The sequence below is a fragment of the Mirounga leonina genome, unplaced genomic scaffold (genome assembly GCF_011800145.1).
Source record: "Mirounga leonina isolate KUSES-001 unplaced genomic scaffold, KU_Mleo_1.0 Mir_126, whole genome shotgun sequence".
Taxonomy (NCBI): Eukaryota; Metazoa; Chordata; class Mammalia; order Carnivora; family Phocidae; genus Mirounga; species Mirounga leonina.
This window is the reverse complement of record NW_023270314.1, coordinates 35,300,411-35,326,001: the sequence shown is the minus strand read 5'-3', so window position 1 is coordinate 35,326,001 and position 25,591 is coordinate 35,300,411. Positions and strand designations below refer to the sequence as shown.

The 25,591-nt window shown below is 35.7% G+C and overlaps 1 protein-coding gene across 3 annotated transcripts in view; it reads left to right on the top strand.

Annotated features, from left to right (window-relative positions):
• CNTN1 (contactin 1) overlaps nucleotides 1-25,591 on the top strand; it is a 361,942-nt gene that overhangs the window by 252,477 nt on the left and 83,874 nt on the right. For all 3 annotated transcript variants that reach the window (XM_035002871.1, XM_035002873.1, XM_035002874.1), the window contains one exon: nucleotides 1,167-1,287. In XM_035002871.1, the coding sequence (XP_034858762.1) occupies nucleotides 1,167-1,287 (121 nt within the window). The remainder of the gene's footprint in view (nucleotides 1-1,166; nucleotides 1,288-25,591) is intronic.

Below are 25,591 nucleotides of genomic sequence, written 5' to 3'. Positions count from 1 at the left end.
ATTGAGTTTTCCAGGGGTGCCTGAGTGGTTAAGTCTGTTAAGCATCTGACTCTTGGTTTCGGCTCAGGTCGTGATCTTGGGGTCTTTGGATTGAGCCCTGAATCAGGCTCCATGTTCAGTGGGGAGTCTGTTGGAGATTCTCTCTCCCTCTCCTTTTCCCCTCCTACTCACTCATTCTCACCCTCTCTCAAATAGATAGATAGAGAGAGAGAGAGAGAAAGAGAGAGAGAGATGATAGATAATTGTTTTCCAAATTTTTCTCTAGATGAATAGTTTGGAGATAATGAGCATGGACTTTGGATGCTCCCACTACCAAACAAGCTCAGTGACCTTAGTTAAATTATTTGGCTACTCTAAGTCTCACTTATATCTTTAATAAAATGGACAGAATAGGACCTATCTTATAGGACTGTAGTCAGAAGAGAATGAAATTACACACACACAAACACACACACACACACACACTTGCATAGCCCAGAGCCTGGTTCAGAATGGGCATTCAATAAATACTAGCTATTTTTAGAAATTGCATTTACATAGTGCCTTATCTCTCACAGGCAAGAGTCCCTCAGGCCTTCTTCAAAGAATGTATATTGAACAAACACTGGGAATAGAGCAGTGAACAAAACAAATATCCTTGTTTACATGGCGTTTGTGTTTCGACCAAAACAGAACATTTTAGAATTGTCCATTTTGACAGTTTCTTACACTTTTAGTATCTTTGTGTAATTAACTGTAGTACATCTTGAAATTAATCAGATTGGCTTTGCAAAACCAAATTCTTCCTAGCCATATACCATTTATCTTCATTGACATTTAGCATGAAGTGTTTTAGACTTTGCCATTTATCTTTAAAAGCTATGAATGAAATAGTTTCATCCCTTAGTTTATCTCTCTATGGCCCTCCCTCTGGTAATAGGAATAATAGAATGTTAAAGATATTTGGGCTAAAAAGGATCTTAATTAATTCACTCACTTTACTTTTTGCTTGGGATACTGAAGACAGACTTGAAGTAACCTAAGTAAGGACATAATCAGCATATCTAAAAAAAATACCTTTTAATGGTGCTCATCTTGTTAGGGGAAAAATGTACCTCTTGTATCCTAAATGCCATATAATTGGTGAAGAGTGTAGTGATGTGAATGACTGCTATTTTTGCTAACAGCTGGATTCCAATGGGGAACTGCTTATCCGAAATGCCCAGCTGAAGCATGCTGGTAGATACACATGTACCGCTCAGACAATCGTGGACAATTCTTCAGCTTCAGCTGACCTTGTTGTTCGAGGTAAGAATTTCAACATTCTAAATTTACAAAACCAGAGGTATTTGACTTGCATAACTATTGTATAATCTTCTGGTAACTCTGGTAAGAATTCTTATATATTTAGAGTCTTGATCCTTGAGAATAGCTCCTCATCCATGCCTAAGAATGATTTATGCCAGACAAGTAGTAAACAACACTGATTTTGTTTGTTTTACTAACTACATATCTTCTAGAAACTTATACCACATACCTCCTACTAAATGTTTGTGCTTTTAAACTTAGTATTTACCAGAAGTTCTCAGTTTCTGGTAATACTTTTCATGTGTTGAGTATAGTGTTGTTTCCTTTTGTATTTTTTTGTATGGAAAAAACATACTGATGCTGTTTGCTATACCTTGAAGTGTTACATATTTATCACTATCATTTTAGAATAAAAAGTTAATTTATACATGTATCATGTTTCCATTTGTTGCTGGTTTTTATTTTTTTATTTTTTATTTATTTATTTTTAAAGATTTTATTTATTTATTTGACAGAGAGAGAGTTAGCGAGAGCAGGAACAGAAGCAGGGGGAGTGGGAGAGGGAGAAGCAGGCTTTCCGCCGAGCAGGGAGCCTGATGTGGGGCTCGATCCCAGGACCCTGGGATCATGACCTGAGCTGAAGGCAAATGCTTAACGGCTGAGCCATCCAGGCGCCCCTCCGTTTGTTGCTGGTTTTTAGGCTAGTGCTTTTGTTCTTATATATAATTGAGAATATGCGGCAATACACCCTTATTGAAAGTACAGCCCCCTTAATGCTGACCTTTGCTGTATAGCTGTGAGGCCCGCTCAAAACTTCATTCATTGGCTCTTCACTCACTGCCTACAGAACAAAGACCACTCCTTTTAGCTAAGTACCAAAAAGCTTCTTGTATTAACTTCAGTTTTTTTAGCTTTAATCTTTTATCATTCCATGTAACCAGCTCCACTGTCCAACCCGTCCACAGAAATATCCTAGGGTTTCTACTTCCGTTCCTTGGATCACAGCATTACTTCCATGTCCCACAGTCATTGTTTGTTGCCCAAATCTTAAGCCATCCTTCAAGGCTAGGCTCAAGCATTGCCAAATTCATGAGTCCTTTCCTGATGTCCCAAATATGTGTCCCTTTCTTCTAAACTTTATTAGCAGTCAATACTTTCTTTAATGTGTTTTATAGCAATCTGTGCATATGAGTTATCTTCTCTACTAGGTTGTGAAATTCACATATGCATTTTTTATTAATCCTTAAGTAAGCTGAAGAATTCTATCCCATAGTTTCATAGCTCTCTTTATCAGTCTGTGTCATGTTAAAATTTTTATTTTATTCTTTTTTATGTTAAATTTTTTATTTTTTCACATTTCATCTACTAGAAATATTTATTGGCTATTATTTATTACACACTTTTCAGTCAGTTTTTATACAATTAAACAAATAATTAGTAAATGAGATGATATCTGTGGTTTGTCTTCATACCCCTTTGGATCTAATATAATTTCACCCAACCTCATATATCTCTTGCAGTTGCCTCTAGAATAGTGATAATATGGAGTCCTCAATTCTCCATCTGGGGAAATGCTGAAAAGCCCTTTATTCCAGCTGAACATATTCTCCAATAGAGTAATAGAAGTTCAGCTGAAGCTTCTTTATCCAAATGAACTTAGACATTCATTCCATATATCCCTTATGCTAAATTGAAGAAAGTTCATTTAAGTTCTGTATTTTCATTAAAAGTATTTTATGATCTGGGACATCTATTATATTCAAGAGTCATCAGAGAGGGGGACTAGCTCACTGTTTTTTCTAGTTAGATTACTAGCTGTTAAGCCATTTTCAACAATAGCCTATGTATATATTTAATTGAAATTGTTTGCATACTTAAAAATTCACATTATGTTACAATAGGGATTATGTTTGGGGCGTCTGGGTGGCTCAGTTGGTTAAGCACCTGACTCTTGATTTTGGCTAGAGTCATGATCTCGGGGTTGTGAAATAGAGCCCCCCATGTCGGGCTCTGTGCTGGGTGTGGAGTCTCCCACTCTGCCCCCCTCCACCTCTCCCACTTTTTCTCCCTCTCTAAAAACAAAGCAAAACAAAAACAAACAACAAAGGGGTTTTGTTACCATGCTCGTACAGCAGTGTTTTCATGTAATTGCAATGTGGTAAATTCCCAATATTCAGAGGGAAGAGGAATTTAGACAAATGCAGTCAAAGAGCATCAATGGTATTATCCACACATACTTAGGTAATTAGCAATCATCCTAATGTGTATTTTTTTACAGAGGTAAAACCAATAAAAAAACTATTTTAGGTATTCTATGGAAATATTAAGTGTTTTCTTTAAGCTTTTTAGTTACAGGAAAAGTACTTTGAAGCAATAGAACCTGGCAAGTGCACTCAGTAGAAATATGATAAAACATTTTAAGTCCCTACACTACAGCGGGATATTAAAAATACTCTACACGTAGATAAAAAGTATTACCTAGCCCTGTTAAAAGCCTACAAGTTGTAATCACTCTCCAAACTTTATTTCTAATAATCTAAAAGGTATTCCTTTTATGTCAAGAGAAATTTGCAATTAAAATAGTCAAATATATATGTGCATTGCTTGTGTCAAAAAATGTATATAAATTAGACCTTCAAATATGCTTTATATACTTAAGTCATGGGATATAAAATTAAACAATTTTCTATATTTATTATATAGTGATGATGAGTAGTATATAAGAAAATATAGCATACCTCAAGTAATATTATTATTGGTCCATTTATCCACTTAATTATGTTTTGTCATCTAGTCCAGGAAATCATAATCTGTTCCTTGGACAGGCTTCAAGAGGTTCATGGACTTTCTGAAATCATATACAAAATTTCATGTGTGTGTGGCATTTCCCTGGGAAGAGGATTTATAATTTTCATCAGATTTCCAAAGCCAGCAATGGCCCAAAAGGCCATTTTCGGCCCAGAGGCCAAGAAACTTAACCTGCTTCTCTTTCCTTCCCTCATCTAGATCAAGACTCTCTAAAAAGAAAAACTAAGGGATATTCACTTCATGCTAGTAATAAAAAAAAAAAACCTAACAAGTTCCATGTAGTGAGCTCTAATAGCTCATTTAAATTATGAATTGCATGTGAAAAATTAAATTTTCACTAAACCTTTCAAGAATATATCTGACTCAAAACATATTAAATATGTTACATATTAGACATCAGATATCTTTAAGAACTTGCCGTATTAGAGATGAAATAATTCTAGTCACTAATTCTAGTGACCTAAATTGCAGATTCTGAAATTAGTGCAATGAGTGGGAGAGTGAACAGATTAGAGAGGAAAGTAATTTCCTGATGATCACTGAGAAATTTTTTGGGCAATAGAACTAGCTTAGTGCATAAACTGTTATGCCCTATGAAATGAAAATAGAAATATTCAGACATAACTTAGATAATGTGGTTTCTTTTAGCCTATGTTACCTTGAAGGGAATGAATACATAATGAAAATTATTGCTGCTATCCGTGTGTGTGTGTGCATGTATGTGTGTGTGTGTGTGTGTGTGTGTAGTAATAATCATGTATTGGTGAGTGTGGGTATGTGTGTAAAGTTTGATAAAAGTAATTTGGGGCGCCTGGGTGGCTCAGTTGGTTGGGCGACTGCCTTCGGCTCAGGTCATGATCCTGGAGTCCCTGGATCGAGTCCTGCATCGGGCTCCCTGCTCAGCGAGGAGCCTCCTTCTCCCTCTGACCCTCCCCCCCTCTCATGTACTCTCTCTCTCATTCTTGCTCTCTCAAATAAATAGATAAATCTTTGGGGAAAAAAAGTAATTTGTATGAGAGAGAAAAATGTATTTTAGGCTTATACATTTCATCATTATTTTAAATTGAGTTTAGAATAGAGGCAGTGAATTAGTTAAATATGAGTGTTTCTAAATATAAAACTGGAATTAAATATAGGAAAAACATAGACAAAGGAAAATGTAACATCGGATCTGATTTCATGGAGCTTTTTACCCAGAGAAAACTCACCTCCACCTTTTATCTGTTTATGTATGATAGGATTGAGAAATAAGGAAAAGAATAGCAAATGTTGTCAACTAAAAACAGTTTACAAAAAATGGTCCAATAATCATTTATAAGTCATTGTCTCTGTAGCAGACATAAATGTTTATGTTTAAAAATCTATAGCACTTCAATTTTTTTACCCGCTAATTGAGTCCGCAGGTGCTCAAGGATTAGACCATAAAAGTGGCACATATTGTCTGTTCCTCCAGTAATGTAAGCAGTTTCAAACCCTGGAGTCATATTGGCCATGTAATTTTCACCTTTGATTTCCAAAGCTGCCCTTTATGCTATTTCTATCCTTTCACTTTGGATATATTTCTGCTAGTCTGTGTACAGTATAGAGATTATTTTTGCAAAAGTAACTTTTATTCAAGCACTATTGTCCTGGAAGCCTTAACATAGAATTCAGGTTGCAGTGATTGGAAGAAATCAAAAATATTTACTTTACTGGCAATATGCTAATTCAATGTTCTAAAACTCTTTCACTAAAAGCACCACAATTTTTGGATAAACCAATATACATTCTTCCTCACAGCCCTGGCGAAGGCAAAAAACTACCCTCTCTAAATAGCAAGCCTTCAAACCAGCCCCTTCAGGAGTCCAACAAATTTAGATAAATCAAATATGAAATTATGTAAAAAATGACAAGCAAGCCATAATGAGAGAGAATCAGGAGTTAGATTGATAACAATAGTGTTTGAGTTCAGAATACTATACATATTTTAATCATTGGAATAAGAATGAGAATATTCTTGCCCAAATCTTTAAATAAATAAAAGAGGAAATGGTAAAAATGAGTTGGAAACAAGATACTATAAAAATGAGAATTTGGAGGAAAAAACAGGAATAATACCTATAAATGATAAACACAATCATTGAAAATAAAAAATCAATAGATTAAACAACAATCAGAGACAGATTAGAAAATGAAAGAGGGAAATCGGAGGGAGAGACAAACCATGAGAGACTATGGACTCTGAGAAACAAACTGAGGGTTCTAGAGGGGAGGGGGGTGGGGGAATGGGTTAGCCTGGTGATGGGTATGAAAGAGGGCACATACTGAATGGAGCACTGGGTGTTATATGCAAACAATGAATCATGGAACACTACATCAAAAACTAATGAAGTAATGTATGGTGATTAACATAACATAATAAAAGAAAAAGAAAAGGATTAGGGACCTAAGAGGTAGTATATGAGGAAACAAACACAAATAAATAAACACAGAAAGACAAAGACAAATTATAAAAATGAGATTATTATATTAAGGATAATGATAAAGCAATATTTGTCAAATCAGATTACCAGAAGGAATATTAGATAAAGTAGGAGAGAAAAGTTTTCAAAAAGATAATGACTACAAATTTAGGAAGATTAGTGACAAATACAGCTTCTCAGTTTTAAGAATCACAATGAAATACAAGAACAATTAATGAAAAAAAATAAAATTGCAGAACATTAATAACCAATAGAAGATTATAAGAGCAGCAAGAGGGAAAAATATTTTTTGCAAAGGCATAGCAATACACTGACCACAGACTGCTCAGCATTAGCAATAAAGAGTCATAAAGTAAAAAAAAAAAAAAAAGTCACAAAGTAACGGGAGGAGCCAGACTTCACAATGGCCCCCACTCATTTTGCTTTCTGGTATACCAACACTTGAATAATCCCTTTTACACTGGGAGTTGCTGTATATGGCAACAGAAGTGACATTGCTGAACACTGTCATAAACCACATCACTTCTTCTCCCTTGGTTCTTGGAACTCTCAATCTGGAGGAAGCCAGCTGTCATGCCATGAGGACATTTCAGCAATTTTGTAGAGAAGCCTACATGAGGTGTAAGATGACCTACTGAAAACCAGCATCAATTTCCCAATCATTCAAGTAAGCCATCTAGAGAGCAGATCCTCCAGGCAAGCTTTCAGGTAACTGTAGCCTTGGCCAAAATCCTGATCAAGAACTCTCCAGCTAAGCCACTCAAGAATTCTTAATCCACAGCAACTGTGAGAGATAATGTATATTGTTGTTTTAAGCCACTGGGTTTTGGGGTAATTTGTTATGCAGCTGTAGATACTACTACAGCCATGGAGTAAAGTTTTCAGTATGCTAAACAAAAAGTAACTGTCTATCAAAAAGTGTATATCCAGAAAAATTATCATTCATAATGAGGAAAAATAAAGTTTTATTTGGACAAATAGTAACAGAGTTTATCCCCCAAGAAAATGTTATGTATAAAGGAATGTCTGATGGATAAAATTCAGGAAGAGAGGAAAATAATCCCAGAATTAAATTCTGAGATGTCAGAAAGCATGGTGAACAAAGAAACTAGTAAACGTGTGGGTAAATCTAAGCACATGAGCTAAACCAGACTTCAGGATATGCTGTGGTCTGGGTTTGAAGGCTGATGAGAATGATAATTTGCCCTCTGATCAAGTTGGTAGTCGCTTTTATGTCAGACTTCTAGTAAAATAACAAATTAGACATATATCTGTATATATGGTTGTATATGCATATGTGTGTGTATTTTATATTGTCAAATATAGAGAATGTGTAAAAATGATAATTATAAAATATAGGAGAGTGGTTACCTCTGGGGTTGGAGACAGAAAGGGAGGAGGATGTGATTGAGGAGGGAGAGGACCGACAAGAAGCTACATCTTTATAGGTAATGTTTCATTTATTAAGCCAAGTGATGAGAACATAGGTGGCCATTTCTTGTTTTTCATAACTTTCCCTAAATGTTAACTATTTCTTAATTAATTTAATAAATGAGAGAGTCACAAAGTCACCTGCTATCCTCTACTTCCTCACCACCAACCTCAGCAAAGATTCATGAAAAATCCTTGTGTAACCTCTGAGCAGGGTTCCCAAATATGGCTCTACATCAGATTTACTACTATGATTAAAGACACACAATTCTAGGCTCTCTCTTGGAAGATTTTGAATTAATAGTGCTGGGATAAGTTTAGCAAAGTTAGAATAAAGATTGGCTTGATGAATCATGGTACATAAGCACTGGACACAGAAAATAACTCATACACATATGCTCAAATGATTTTTAACAAAGTTGCAAAAGTAATTCAATGGAGAAAAGATAGTCTTTCCAATAAATGATGTTGGAACAATTGAGCATTCATAGGCAAAAAAAAAGAGCTTTGACCTAAACCTCAAACATTATAGAAAATCAACTCCAAGTGAATGAATCATGGACTTAAATGTAAAATGTAAAACTATGGAACTTTTAGGAAAATTAATAAAGGTGAAAATGTTCAGCAGCTAGGAATAAGGTAAGAGTTTGTAGACTTGACACCAAAAGCATAATGTATAAGAGGAAAAAGTGATAAATTAGACTTCATCAAAATTAAAAACTTTTGCTTTGTGAGTCTCTGCAAAGATGATGAAAAGACAACCTACAGAGTGGAAGGAAATATTTGCAAACCACACGTTCAACAAAAGATTTATATATAGAATCTATAGAGAATTCCCAAAACTCTAAAACAATCCAATATGACAAATGACAAAAGACATGAGCAGAAATTTCAATGGGGGCACCTGGGTGGCTCAGTCGTTAAGCATCTGACTTTGGCTCAGGTCATGATCCCAGGGTCCTGGGATCGAGTCCCACATCGGGCTCCTTGCTCAGCGGGGAGCCTGCTTCTCCCTCTGCCGCTCCCTGCCACTCTGCCTGCTTGTGATTCCTCTCTCTGTGTGTGTCAAATAAATAAATAAAATCTTTAAAAAAAAAAAGATTCTAAAAAAAAAAGAAAAGAAATTTCAATGAAGAAGATATACAAATGGGAAATAAGCATATAAATGGTGTTCAACATCATTAGCCATTAAGGAAAAGCACCATTTAAAACTACAATGATATATCATTATATACCTATCAGAATGATGAAACTTAAAAAAGAAATAGTGATGTAGAGGAAGTGAGTCACTCACACACTGCAGATGAAAATGTAAAAGGAGACAGCCACTCTGGAAATGAGTGCAGCAGTTTTTAATCATGTACTTACCATACAACCCAGTAGTTGTACTGCTGGGCATTTATCTCAGAGATATAACAACATCTGTTCACATAAAATATGTATCCAAATGTTCATAGCAGCTTTATTCATAATAACTGAAACCAGGGAAAAACCACATGCCCTTCAATAGGTGAATGATTCAACTGTGGTACGTCAGTACCATGGAATACTACTCTGTAATAAAACAGAAATGATCTATTGATACATGTAACTTGGAAGTATCTCAAGGGAATTATGCTGAGTGAAAAAAAGCCAATCTCAAAGTTTACATACTGTATGATTCCATTTACATAGCATTCTTGAAATGACAAAATTATAGAGAAGGAAAATAGATTAATAGGTTAAAGAGGGCAGAGGAAGGGAAGTAGATGTGGCCATGAAAGGATACCACAGGGGATCCTTGTGATGAAATTACTCTATAACTGCAATGGATAAAAGTTGCACAAAACTAAATAAACATTCAGACATACAAATGAAGGCATGTAAAACTAGTGAGATCTGAATAAGGTTGGTGGATTATTAGCAAAGTAAACTTTCTGGTTGTGCTATTGTACTTTAGTGATACAAAATGTTATGGTAAGGGATGAGCAAAGGAGATACAGGATCTCCCTGCATTATTTTTCACAACTGCATCTGAATCTACAGTTATCTCAAAACAGGAAGTTTAAAAAGTCACTGAACATATAAGACACTGAAAATATAAAAAAAAAATAAGTACTTATGGGCTCTTTTTTTCAAGGATAGTATAATTTTAGAAGTGCAGCATGGCACACCCAGAGATAATGTTTGAGCAAGTGATGGCCACAAACTACCTTCTAAGGCAGTGGGTTCAGTTAACCTCCAGACCTGGAAAAAACCAAGTGGGGCTTGTAGCTTTGGGACCAGAGCTGAATTACTGAAGGCAGCAGAGGACAGTGTGTGTGTTATGCTTTTTTCCCCAGAACCCATCTTCACTCTTTTTTTTCCCTATGTATTTCTATATTTTCTTTAAATAAATACTAAATATATTTTCTAGTATGATTATGGAGGACATCAAATTAATACAGCATTCCAAAGTGACCAAATGTTCAAGCCTGGCTTGGGTTGGCCAATCTTTATTTTTTTTTTATTTTTTTTTTTAAAGATTTTATTTATTTGACAGAGAGATAGAGAGAGCACAAGCAGGGGGAGCAGCAGGCAGAGGGAGAGGGAGAAGCAGGCTCCCCGCCGAACAGAGAGCCTGATGCGGAGCTCAATCCCAGGACCCTGGGATCACGACCGGAGCCGAAGGCAGACGCCTAACGACTGAGCCACCCAGGCGCCCCAACCAATCTTTATTTTTAATAAGGCCCTAAGATGATTGCGATAAAGTGGTCGCTAACTGATTTGGAAATTATTGTTCTAGGGAATCCATGGAAAATAGTTTGCAAATGATATTGTTTTGTTTATCAAATGTATTTTGGAGATAAATTACTTTAGAAATGTGTTTCATAAGATACTAAGGTCCTCTTTTCCTCCAGTGTGTCTTACATAAACCAAATAGAAGTCAATCAGCAGACAACTGAGAAAGTGATATTAATGTTTTGCCAGAAGCCACAGAAGGGAGCTCTGATATAAAGGCCATGAGTGGTATGGGAATGGGAAACAGCCCAGGTGGGGAGAAGAGCTAAGTCCATGAGTTTTTCCCACCCCTTCATCATCATTTTAGCACAGCTAAACTTAAAGCCTGAGTCCCACTAAGTAAGATAATTTAGCTTCAAAACCTCTACAGTTAGTCACAGAACTACTCAATCTGACTATGTATCAACAGTAAGGAAAAAACAAAAACAATACGATGAAATATTCCCCAACTAGAGCACTAATATAAAAATTAAGATAACCTTACAAGAGATTATAATGCCATTCGTGGTATTATGACATTTAAAGTTGCTTATAGAAGATTTTAGTGAAAGATTTTTTTTCTACCAAGAGAGCATATATACTCAACTAAATATTATCAGTGAAGGATGTAACTTCAGAATTAACCTTTTAAAATAGATTTGTGTATAATATAGCCAAAGGGATTTAGAATTTAAACAATGGTTAATTGCTTAATATCTAAAAAATCTTTATAGTTTAAACTATTCTTTTTCTTTTTTTAAAGATTTTATTTATTTATTTGACAGAGAAAGACACAGCGAGAGAGGGAACACAAGCAGGGAGACTGGGAGTGGCAGAAGCAGGCTTCCCGCTGAGCAGGGAGCCAGATGCGGGGCTCATTCCCAGAACCCTGGGATCATGACCTCAGCCGAAGGCAGACACTTAACGACTGAGCCACCCAGGCGCCCCTAGTTTAAACTATTCTTAATTCAAAAAAAAAAAGAACCAGTTATTAGACTTCAAATGTTTTTAGGCTTCTTAATAAAAATCTAAACTAATAGAATTGATATAAATGCCCTTGTTGTTGCTGTTATAATAAATGTTTTACATCTTAGGTCCCATAAAAATGTATTTCAGGTTGTTTCATCAAGCAAGCTTTGACACACATGAAAAGCCCTGTATGAATATTCTTTAACAAAAGACATTTCTGGAGAACTTAAGCTCTTCAGCTAAAAGATTGTCCTTTAGAGGGAAAGGTTGTTCAGGATTTATTCAGCAGCACTTGTGGGAATATTTCTGCAGCTTGCCAAACCTAAATTCTCTTTCATGAGTGCACTTTTGGACAACATTCAAAAATGGACCATAAAATTAGTTCACAAAAGCAAGAAATTAGGCTTTGACATCCGTGTTTTACCACTTTCCATGGTATTTCTGCTGTGTTATAAATATTCTTGGCATTGCTACCAGCTGTTAGGAAGACCTTCCTGACACCCAGCTGAACATAATGTTTGCCACTAAAATTGCCAAAATAGAAAATGCAATCAAGACTATACCTTTCAGGTCCCCCCTTTCTTTTACATCTTCTATACCATATTAAACAAAATTTCTTAATGTAAATCTGAGATTTAAAGACAAAAGAAAAAAGACTTTCACTATCTGAAACTTTTTTTTTGGTCTAATTTCCAAAGCCTAACATATGCTACATGAAATTTGCAAACATTCTGGAAAAAGAGTAGCTGAAATTAAAACAGGTAACACAAAAACTGTATAAATCATTGTATCCCAAATCAAGTTTGAATTGTTTCTATCAGAAGCTTATATTCATAATGCTTTATGTAGATTTTTATTTAGATGAGTAGTGTGTGTGTGTGTGTGTGTGTGTGCACGCGCGCGCGCGCGTGGGTATGAAGCTTTCCACTTTATTCCTAAAGCCAAAATACAGTTGCAGAATGGAAATGGATGTAAATTAGATGCCATCTTTATTTGATATAATCCATTGAAGTTTTTATTACTTGGCCTAATGACATGGTTACCAGACTGGTTCTTAAGGAGATCATTTTGGTTGATGACTAACCCAGTTTTAAAACCTGTGTTGAATAATTTAAGATAACATAGCCAAATAAATAATCTGATGGAAGCTGTCAATATATTTTTTAGTCTAAATAATATTGCTATATATTAAATCATCAATGGTTGGCTAGTGGTCTTTTCTACAGGAAATGGTCCTGAGTATTTATTACTCCCAGCTGTTACATATTAGCAGAGTTCATACCCAGAGCATACATCTCTTTGCTGTCCAGGCCAGATGGGTTCTGATGCATCTACTCAGAGATTGTTGTTCCAGGTTAATTAGTACTCTTTCTTTAAAAAATATGGAATTGATAAACATTTTCTTTAAGATAAATAGGTTTTATTTGTCCTATTATTGTCAAATCATGCATTAGTTGCATCTTGTTTCCTCCTTCTTCACAGTAGCTATATGAAATCTCTGCATTTATGTCCAAATTTGAACATACAATTTGAAATCTAGATTTAATCCTAGAAGTTATCTAGATAATTCCTATCTCTTCATTTTGTAAAGTTGAACTCAGAGAAACTTGCCCTGTCTTACTCATGTACTTAGTGATGATCATCTTGGAAACTCAGTTCAGTTTTCTCATTGTTTTAGGCTCCTTCCAGAGAATATGAATAAATAAAATTGATAGTTAATCTCTAAAACTTCTATAGCTAACACTTTAATACTCTAAAACTTTCTGTAGTTAATTTGGTGTAGTACCAGAAAGATTACCAAGTCCATTCTAGAATTGCTGCAACTAAGTAGTAAAAGTTACTGCTTGCAGCTTCTACTCTTCTCTCTTTTCCTTCCCATTGTCTGGCACATGCTAATAAATAGTAGTTACAGTTTTAAAACATTGTGGGAAAAGATAAGCTATAGACAGTTATTAAAAAGAGATTAAATTACTCCTGGATTATTTAGAGTTCGATTTGTATGGCTAACTCAGAGACCTAGGATATCAGTGAAAGCAAAAGGAAAGAAAGTCTGCCATCATGTTAAATTTGTGGAACTTCTGGTGTTAAATCGCAATTTAGATTTCCATGGTATCTGGCGTAAATATTCCCATTGTGTTTTAAAAGTCCAAAATTCAAATTGTTATGAAATACACAACTGTGGATTTATATTCAAAATTATTAAGACGTGATATGTCTAAATGAATTCAAAAGGACTTTGAAATTAACCAATTTAGTCATTATAAAATTAGGAAGAACGGACAAAATAGATGTATCCTTGTGGTTTAGTGCCAAGTGAGGTTGGGATGCCTCAGGATGGCGCCCAGTCAGTCATTGTTCCAGCCAGTGTGGGCAGCAAGGGCCATTTTCCTGCCCCAGTCCTGCGAGGGCTGATGAGATGGAATCTTTAGTCTGTCTCTGTGGCAAACTTTCTTGGACAACGCAAGTGGAAAGTAGAGGCAATTATCCAAGTATCTGAGGTAAATGTGTATTTTTCTGACCCAAATACTTGAAAAACTACCTCAACTCGTCTTTTGGTTTGACTATGATGATCTGGACACATCTTTCTGCCTATATAAGAGTATCTCTTTTCTGCGTCTCTTCACATAAATTCATGAAGTTTGGGGGGGTGGTAAGGTGTGTGTATGTACTGGTAGCTTGTCTAACTTGGTGTGTATACTACAGGAAACGTTTTTGTCCGTTCTTCCTAATTTTATAATGACTAAATTGGTTAATCTTTTCATAAGCAAAGGAAGTTTAAAAAAATTGAGCATTCTCCTTTCCATTGAGATCAACACTTTCAAAAGCTGCTAGGGGGCAGTTCTCTATAACTGTTACATGAAAATGCTGGATTAATGAGCTGGGATGTGTATCTGTTTTTAATACAGAATTTAGAAAGTAGCTTGATTGTTTCAAAGTTAGAACTCATTAATAGTTCTCTACTAAAAGCTTTAGTAAAAATAACAACTTATCGGGCGCCTGGGTGGCTCAGTCGTTAAGTGTCTGCCTTCAGCTCAGGTCATGATCCCAGGGTCCTGGGATCGAGACCCGCATCGGGCTTCCTGCTCAGTGGGAAACCTGCTTCTCCCTCTCCCACTCCCCCTGCTTGTGTTCCTGCTCTCGCTGTCTCTCTCTCTGTCAAATAAATAAATAAAATCTTAAAAAAAAATAACTTATCCAATTTCTAGTGAAGTTATAAAGTACACCAATGATTTGAAATTGTATTTCTCAATGTAAGTTCATGTAAATTCAAGGTAATTTTCAAATATATCAACAAAGTATTCAATTCATTCAGAATAAGTCACCTATCTTAAGCTTTAAGACGGGTCTTGAAAATTATCTAGTTCAACAGTTCATTTTACAAATTTAAAACTTACAACTGTGAGGATAATAAACTGGTAGACAACACTATAAGGCATGCACTAATATAAATTTAGATCACTTTTCTCTTTCCTCACTGGAGTACAGTGAGAGAAGTTTCCTTGGAAGATTTCTTCTCCCCAATTTACACATAAGAAAATTGAGTCCCACTGAGGCTAAGTTACTAGCCCATGGTCATATAGGTACTAAGTAGAAGAACAAGATTTGAATCCAAGCAGTCTGACTTCAGATGTAATATCCAAGCTCATTGCTGGATCACAGTATAACCAAACACTAATTCAGATATATTCAAAAGATGAAATGATCAATATGGAAAAATTAAAAAGTAGGCCTCTTTCTTTATGGTAAGAAGTATTTATTCTATAGAAAGTCACAGATGCAGATTTTTGCAATTTTATTTTATTTTATTTTTTGCCCATGATATATTTATGGCTGGCCTAATAACAGGAAATTATAGTAATTTAAAAAAATATATTTTAGCTACTCAACATTGTACAATTATAATAGCAAAAACAATTAATATAGTAGATGGTTTTAAAGCTTAATTTTAAAATGTGCTCTTTAGCTTTAAAATTAATTCATTCAAAATGTTTAAATGTTTACCTTATAATGTATATGCCTATGGGATTTTCATATAAATTTTATGATGTCATCTTAACAAAATTGTTGTGAAATAGTAGTGTAAGAACTGGTAATCCCATTTCATAAGCAAAGGAAGTTTAAAAAAGGAAAAGAAATAGTCTTCCGCTCTTATTTTATAAAGCCAGAAAGTGGCCAGATACTAGTGTTCCAAATGTACTATGTTACTTATTTTTCTTCACTACTCCTTAATGTCTAACTTCCTGAAATATAAAAACCAGATCATATAATTTTTATTTTACATCTGCTTCACTGTTGGCATATATGGTTTAATAAATTACCCACCCAAACCACTGTGAGGCATTGATGATAATTCTAAGTTAAGTTAGAGAGTAGAGTAAAATTTTAAATTATTTGAAATTGGAATTTCAAACCTTCTCTTTTGGGTTCATTTTATCAAACAAAAGAAGACAAAAACACCTTAGCTTCATGGCTGAAAATATAACCAAGGAAAGACTTAGTGGTATAAAATCCCATTTAAGCAAAACAATTTTCTTATGTATGATTTTTGTGGAATCTGCCATTTCAAGGTTCTGGAACATCCTGTTCTTTCTTGATGGTGTTTTTGTAGACTGGCTTCCTGTCACCAACATCTCTCTGCCACCAGCCAACCTCACCAGCCCAGCCCCTGAGAATTTGATTGCGTCACAGGTTTTTTTCACACCGAAACAAATGAGAATAAAGGAAACTCAAAAAAAGTCTTTACTCTCTAAACCTGTGATCAGTTTAAGAAGTTGCAGGGAAGAGATTTTAGTGCTTTTGAATTCCTATCACACAACTCCTTACACTACCATCATCCCTGGGATTCATTAAGACATACTCGAAGAGAAAGGAAGAAATGTGAAAAGTGTTCTCTGACTCCGTAGATTCTCTCCTGGTATCCTACAAAGCCACGTGTACCGTAGTTCGCACCCTCTCCACTTCCTCTTGAAGGTGACCACGGGATCCCTATTCTTGTGTGACAGAACACCCCATGTGTTATCTAAATGTGACTTAGGATGCATCATTACATCAGCACAGCAGTGAATTCTGTCTTTCCTCTGCTACAGCACTTTTCCATTGTTGCGTTTGACTGCACAATACACTCGCAAGTCAATGCATATTCTGGCATAAATCCCAAGGCTTCCCCCCCCCCCAAACAGTAACACACTATTTTAATTTCTAATTATCCAATATTCACATCAGTAATGGTTGCTCTGTGGACACAAGAGGAGGTGAGGAAGTTGGCTGTGATTTATGTGTATTTCCCAGGGCAGTGGGGGAGTGCCAAGTCCTTTGATTGAAAGTCGACTGGGATGGTGCAAGTGAGTAAGACTTAGCATACTGAAGGGACAACCTTGAATCCACTTCATTTTAGAAAAGAAGTAATGCACAAATTTATCAGTAACAAATAACTTGTGATATGCCAAGATGTAGTGATCCCTTGTGTGAGTGTCACTAAATAATCTAGGGTCTGTCACCCTGAAGAGCACACATCTGAGCTTCAGCTCCCTACAGTCTTACTGGCTGTCAACAACCAGAGCTTGAGCAGCTCCACACGTTCCCGAGAATTTCTCCAGGAGCACAGGACCCTTCCTGACAGGAGTATGTCCGATCTGTCTGGTACTGGTGTTTTAAACAACTTGGAGGACCACTGTCTGATATGTTCCTTATATGCTGGTAGCTATGGTACCTAAATCAAGGAAATGATACTCCATTGTGCAGCAGTTACACTCACTGTGTAAGTGTGCATAGGACCCTCTCGCCAGGGGCGCCTGGGTGGCTCAGTTGGTTAAGCGACTGCCTTCGGCTCAGGTCATGATCCTGGAGTCCCGGGATCGAGTCCCGCATCAGGCTCTCTGCTCGGCAGGGAGTCTGCTTCTCCCTCTGACGCTCCTCCCTCTCATGCTCTCTGTCTCTCATTCTCTCTCTCAAATAAATAAATAAAATCTTAAAAAAAAAAAAGGACCCTCTCGCCAGACTTAAAAAGTCAGGTTTCAGAGAAGCAAACTCTGGTAATATAGCAAAAACTACCAAAACTATTTAAAGGTCGAGGGAGGGGTGCATGGATGGAATATATCCAAAATTATTAATTTCACTTCTCATTGAAAACTTAGAAATCTCATGTGTTTAAAGTGACAAGTGAGTTTGGTGACCTTTGTTACCATTTATCATAATGACAAAATTTGCAATAAGTAGTCAGCAGAAGCAAGTTTTCTCATAGATATTGGTTTTCATATTTAAATAGCTATCACCAGGGAGACAGTAGTGGTTATAAAGTGGTCTACTTCTAATAATCAAATTATCCTTAGTTATGGTTAGGGGAAAGAGGTGGATGATCATCCTATGGTTTTCTCTAATAAAATAGTTATTATATCATCCATGATTTTCTCTAATAACATAGTTAATATACACATACAGTCATTAAAAGATCTACATGGTACAGTAGAAAAGGTATGACTTTTGGCATTAGGCAAATGTACCTTAGAAAGCCACTTCAGGGACACCTGGGTGGCTCCGTCGGTTAAGTGTCTGCCTTCAGCTCAGGGCATGATCCCGGGGTCCTGAGATCGAGCCCCTCATCGGACTCCCTTCTGAGCAGAAGGTCTGTTTCTCCCTCTCCCTCTGCCATTCCCCCTGCTTGTACTCTCTCTCTTTCTCTCTCTCTGTCAAATAAATAAATAAAATCTTTAAAAAAATTTAAAATAAAAGAAAGCCACTTCACCTACTATTTAAGCTGTGGTCTTAACCTAGTCAGTTCATCACTATAAGATTCAGATTCCATATTTATGAAAAGAATAATAATAGTTAGAATTCACACATTGACCATGGAGACTTTTTATAAATATCTTCCTTTACTTCCTCCTCCTGTGCTTTTAATGTATATATATGCATAAAAAATAAATACCATATTACTCATGACACAAGTTCCTGTGACATCCATTCCCAAATACTGATTAGTTTCTTAGAATCATTGCTAAATTCACCCTTTGTATTTTTTCTTAGTTAGAAGCCATCAAGCATATGTTTTAGTAAGTAGACTTGCACTATATGGCATGAAATTACAAAGGTTCTAGTGTTTGTTTGTTTAAGGCAGTGGTGGGGGAAGGGATCCAGGTACATCTCTTGTTCTTTAGAAAGGCAGTCACTGTTACTGGGGAATGGAGGTTTGATTGGGCCAAAGCTTGTCACTTTAGCCTTTTTTCTTTTGGACCCCCATCTCCAGTGTCTAGAAGAAGATGTTTTTTTTTGCTCTTATTTCAACTTACCCATCAAGGACTCATGGCAAATCCCCAAAGTACATGGCTTCCTGCCCCTAAATGGGCATCCACACCGTCCCTTCAGCCTTGATCTTTCCTCTTGCAGGTAAAAACAGAAAAGGTGGAGAGAAAAACATGGTGGATCCTTTTCTCCCCGTCTGTGCCAGCCTGCCTCCAACCTGGTGATCGTTGACACTCACCATTTGTGTGAAAGCTTTTTTTCTTTTTTCTTTTTTTAACATATTATACTAGATTTTACTAATTAACTCAATATTATAGCTCCTGCAGTTTTCCCTTCCAATCTAGTTCTTAGAGGATTTTTCCTTTTGAAACTTCTAAACATACTTTTGAGCAGGAACATATTTTAAAATATAATTATATAGCTTCACTAATATGAAAAATGGCTAGTGAACTAACCTAGTACATCTTATAATGGCCAAGTGAAATTTTTGTGTTTTCATGTCCTGTTTTTCTTTGAAATTATATATCTCATAAATTAGCTCATTACCTGAAAAAAAATATGAAGATCTGGTGAATTTTAATTCAAAAGTATTGCCACTGAATGGACTGTTTGATTTGGCCAAGCAGGTAATGAACAGTATTGTTGTCAAATTCACTAAGGAGTCATCTTAATTAAGACACAGGCTAAGGGGCATTACTCCAGTAGTCTTTTGTATCCTGGTGCCATATATATATTCTTTGGCAAGAATAGATGAAAAGCAGCAATAAACAACTCATGACTGCCCATGGCTCTGTAGGGTTTTTGGCATAATTCCTGGGATTGGGAAGTGAAAATGGACAGCATGTGGAGAAAATTGTCATCTCGGTAGCAAGGTTTAAGTGAAGATACCAAGCCATTAACAGCATGTATGCATATTTAATTTTATTAACTCCTACTGTCAGCCTTCTTGGATCTTTAATTTGGGCAGGAAGTTGGAGACTTTTACTGGAAGGACTTGAGGAGAAGTGAAGGATAAAAAGGAAGTGTATATAATTCTTTCTGGAACTGCTTAAATTTCACTGTTTGAAAATACTTTCATTTTCCCTCTTTGGTCAAAGAGATATGCTTAAAATTCTTGTTTCTTCACCAGAAATAGTTTTGCTCTGAAAAAGGTTTATATTTAGATATAGGGTATTATATGAACTTCTCATTTAGTAACTCAAGCAACTCCATCTGTTGTTGGAAGAACTCTCAGGAAAGCTTTGAGGGATATGGATATGACTCTTAAATACATATGCAGTTGTTTTTTTTTAAAATAATTCATTAGTCATCATAAAAGAATAAATGTTTCTGGCTCAAGATGTTACTTAATTTCCATCTTTTTAATTTTTTAAATTTTCTCGTCTCAGTCATTGTCACAGATGGAACTGTCTTAGAGTTTAGACTAGAGATCCAGATCAATTACCATGTTAATATGATATTTAAAATTAATTTGAGATTCTCATGTACCTATAAATATCATCATGGAGATATGTGCATGAATCATCATTGTGGGCATCTTCTTACATAGTTCATAATTGAAAGTATACCACCAAGACCAGATGGCAATATAGTTTGAAAAGAAAGAATTTAAAAATTAGGAAGGAAATCACATGACAAGTATGCCTTTCCTGGTGCCAGGAAAGGGAGAATATTCTTGTTTAAATAAACTGCGTCGATGACAAGTACAGGTTCTACAAAATCATTGCTCTCCCTTTAGCCTTATTCTCATTACTAATGGATCTAGGTTCACTTTCATAAATGTTAGAGGTTAAAAAACTACCATACTCCTATTAAATGGTAGGGATATTTACTATTTAGCTTTATCTTAGGACAGCTTTAAACATTGACAAAATCACATGACATTGAACTGTATTTCATAACATTATGGTAGAGCCATTGTCTTAATTAATTTTGAGAACAGAAATAGGCCTGTAATAATAAAGGAACTTTAGCTGACTCATGGAAAGAAGAGGAAGAAGTTGCTTATCCTAATATAACTGATGTTCTTTCAGTAATGTCATTTTAAGATTATTTTGTTTTAAAAGAGGAGATAATTTGTTCTGAAAAATTTTTGTTTCCTTAACATTCAAACTTTTCATTAAAATTGGCTATTTTAGTAAAAATAAACAATGAACCACAGAATATTTACATGTGGTGTTTGCTTTAATTACTTACCGGAAATTACAGGTAGAAAGAGAGTGATACTAGATATCTTTCATGCTTGCAGCAACTCTGGAACATGAAGGCTTCTATTAAATACATGTGCCATGTGGAAGGGAGTCCCAAAAGGACCAGGAGTTTTGGGGTCCGGTTGTTTAGAAAGTCCGAGTTTAAGAGGAAGAAAGTACATTTGTATTTAGTACTGCCTGAGTACTAGCATAGACTCAAGTGATGCCTGGGGTGTAGTCAAGGCTGCTCTGCATCCCAGTTAATTCTGGAGGCTCCCAATTTCAAGTCTTCTATCCCATCAGAAAATGTGTCTCAATTACTGACTGAGAAAATATGGTCAGACTATAGTGTGTGAGTAATCATTTTGAAAGTACTTTTCTGGGTACCTGGGTGGCTCAGTTGTTAAGCGTCTGCCTTCAGCTCAGGTCATGGTCCCAGGGTCCTGGGATCGAGCCCCGCATCGGACTCCCTGCTCGGCGGGAAGCCTGCTTCTCCCTCTCCCGCTCCCCCTGCTTGTGTTCCCTCTCTCACTGTGTCTCTCTCTGTCAAATAAATAAAATCTTAAAAAAAAAAAGTACTTTTTTTGGCTATTTTTCCTCAAATGTCTAAACTCTTTTTCATTGAATGTTACTACATTCCTAAAGAAATGACAAAATTGATAAATAATTGTGTTCTTGCTCATTTTTTCCTCTGATTACATATGAATAAGAGCTGAGTGGAAATCACATCTGTATTTTGTTCATACATAGGTATTTTTTCCTAAAGACACTCGTAAAATTCAGGAAAGACTAACAGATGCCTTTAGAGTGATCAAGAAAAACTGGGTGTGTATTGAGTATGAATTTATAGATGGGTGATGTGTTTATCTTGATTTATCTGAGTTAACAGATCAAGCAAAGATTTAAAAGTTATGATCAATGTATTACAGTTTTTGTCATTTTTTTCTAAAGTGTACAGCTGTGCCCAAGTAATTCATATGATTCCCAACAAGAAAGGTCTCCAAAGAAAAGCTCAATACCATTTTTTAATTTGATTCTGATAACGCTGTTTTAAATAATTGTACTATAGTTATTGAAAAGATGGTCTCATGGCAAATTGGTTGTGTTTACATCCTAGCTTTCCCATTTGCTAGCTGGATGACTATTGTCATTTAATCTACCCATGTCTCTGTTTCCTCATCTGTAAAATAGGGAAAATAATGGCACCTACATCATTAGTTATTGGTAAAAATTATGAAAGATTTAGCAATTACTGCAATATGATAAGGACTCAGTAAAATATTTTTATTAAAATGTACAATATAAAATTTTTATTCACTGGGGTACCTGAGTGGCTAAGTCGGTTAAGTGTCTGCCTTTGGCTCAGGTCATGATCCCAGTGTCCTGATATCAAGCCCCACATCAGGCTCTCTGCTCAGCAGGGAGCCTGCTTCTCCCTCTCCCTCTGCCTGCCTCGCTCTCTGTCAAATAAATAAATAAAATCTTTTAAAAAAATTTTATTCACTGTTTTATGTCATGTAAATTTTATGTTGTTATGAGTTCACACTTGTTTTAAAAATAACAGACAAGCCCAAGAAAACAACAGGGTAAATTTGTCAGTATTCAGGTAGTTCTTTGGAGGTCTTTTGCAGACAGGCACATTTGGGTGACAAGATCTAAATTTCAAATGGGCTTTTTCTCATTTCATGTGGCTTATGCTGGGAAACCCAGTCTATTGTCCTGATTCTGCCCTCTGTTACAGACTAGCTGTGTAATGCTGGCCATAGCCCTTCTACACTTCTGCATCCTTTGTACAGATATTGGCTTACATGAGCTCTAAAATGTATATGATCTATATTACATATTGAAGTGTTTCTGTTATTTGCCTGCAATCAATGATTTCATAGTTAAAACATTGAGAACCTAGAGGAATTTAGGGAAAGAGGGTATAGATGTTACAAATAGATAACCGCATTGAACCACAGAGGATAGGGGACCATTCTGGCAATTTCTACAGTCCTTCAGTAGGTTAAAAAACAAGATAGAAACACATTTTGGTAATTGTAGACTCCTGCCTGACTTTGAAGAACCTACAACATAGAAACATAACACTAACAAGGACCTTGGTAGACCACTAATTATACCCTGTAGGTGAGATTTTATGGAGCGTTCTCAATCAGCAATCTCTGAGAGGGATATTTCAAGCCAGAGGGAAAAAAATAGTGAAAAACAAGAATAGTAAGAGAGAAGGTAATGTAACTGGAAGGGAAGTAAAGAGTAGCAGCGTCTATGGGGAGAAGTATAGAAAGGTAGCTCCTAGAAAGATAGTGATAGAGCACTGTGATTTTGAATAGGAAAAGGAGATGCAGAGTATCAACACTGAAGTTTGCACTGTTAATTCTATAAAAGGAGAATTTGATCAGACTGTTGATAAAAAACAAAAAGAGAAAGTATACTTTAAATAGCTTTTTATCTCCTCCCCCAGATCTTTCTCATTTTTCTCATTTCCTTCTCTTTCCAGCTTCCTACATATTTAATGGTAGTAAGAAGAATCGAAAGAAAGCTTTTACCAGCACTAGTCAGAGAAATATCCCAGTTCCTCCACACCCCTACCCGCAATCTTTAGTGATTAGAAACAAAAGAAAGAAAGAAAATGGAAGGCTAAAATAATTTCTAATCTAATGTATCTAGACATTTAAAATGCATGTGAAATTCCAAAGGTCCTTTCTATCTAAACAATGTCTCTGTTTCATTATAATTTAAATTTGGCATAAATAACATTCTTAGGAACCATTAGCTATCTGCCTGAGGACCACCTAGGATATTGGAAAGACATATTAGTAGAGTAATAATGAAATAAGCTGCATGTAACAGTCTATTTGCTTACATTTTTCCTGGCTTCAATTCTTCACTTACAGATTTCTTGAGAGTATACAACAGTAGGAGCTTAAAGAGAGGGAGAGAGGAGGCAGAAAAAAATAGAAACAGAGGGAAAGAGGAGGCAGAGAAAAAAGAAGGAGAAAGAGAAAAGGAAGAGAGAGAGAGAAAGGGAGAAAGGGAGGAGGAAGGAAGAAGGAACGCTTAGTCAGAATCATGTATTGCTTTTTTTTTTTCCCACTGATGAAAGAATAACCAAGGATGACCAGTTCCTAATGCCTTTTTGTGTGTGTGCTGAGGAACAAGTAGTTGCATTATTTTATTTTCTACCATAACACTTTTTTCCTCCATTCTGAGCAGAAAAAATGAACAAGTATTATCAGCTACACTGCTTTGAAAATCTTCCTCCTGGAGACGGTATAGTTACTGGCCCTGAGTTTAACTCCCAGGCTGTGCAAGTTTGTCTCTATAGTACCACTCTGTTTTTGCTACCTCCTGATTTCTTAGTACAAACAAAGGGACTTCACATTCCCAACTTTTCCTCACCTTCAACAAATTTATCAGAAAACACTTTATTTTTAAGTGAAAACAAGTGGTAAGTGAACAATCCGATAAACAGATCCCTCCCAATTATTAACAAATACTAATAATTACTCCTGCTAAGTAACTCAGATGCCCAGAAAGCTCTTGCAGGAATAAAAACAGTCATACTTTTAGTAGCTAAAGTTTACTGAGGGCTTTTTATGGACTAGGTCTACCACTACCTTCTTTAAAGATACTGTTTCAATCCTAAAAAACGGTTCTATATGATCAACTTTTATTACGCCCATTTTGCAGATGAGAAAATGGAAACTTAATAAATTTGAAAAACTTGCCCAAGATAAATCAGGGCACAGAATTTTAAGTCAAGCCAATTTTAAACTCTGAAATCTCTGCCTTTAATAGTGTTTTTCTCTCAGGTATTTTCCAGGAGATAGTTGGAGTCGATTACTAGATGGATAGGTCTACTCCATATTAACAAGTTACACTGCCACATCAGGGTTTCAAGGATTATCAACCAACACCTTTCCATTTGTTCTCTTAACTTCACCTCTTTATGATGGTATTCAAGGCAAATGGAAGAAGGGAGCTTGTATTGTGGATGACTGCTTTCTTTATAGAACTATGTGGGAGTTTAATTGTGATAAACTCATTTATGTATGCACCAAAATATTTATTAAGAACCCAGTAGAGGCCAGGCATATATCAGAGGGAAAAAATTGTCAAAGGTAATTACAGTGTTTTGCTCAACAATGTCTCTCTTCCTTGAATGGATGACTGAGTAAAATTATTTTGCATATAGTATTCCAACAAATATGTTCATAACATACAACTCGAGTCTGACCTTTTAAAATATTACTCATTTGCCACTCCAAGAACTTCAGAGAATAACAGCAGGCAAATAATTTACACTTGCATGGTTAAAGCCTACCCTATGACAATTTTGTCTTAAATTCCCCTTAATATTTTCTTCATACCTTTGTGCTCAGAAAAAGTATCTGAATGCATCACTTTCTCTTCCTTTTAAAAATAATTTCCCTTATTTTTCATCTCTATTTTTAAATTTTAATA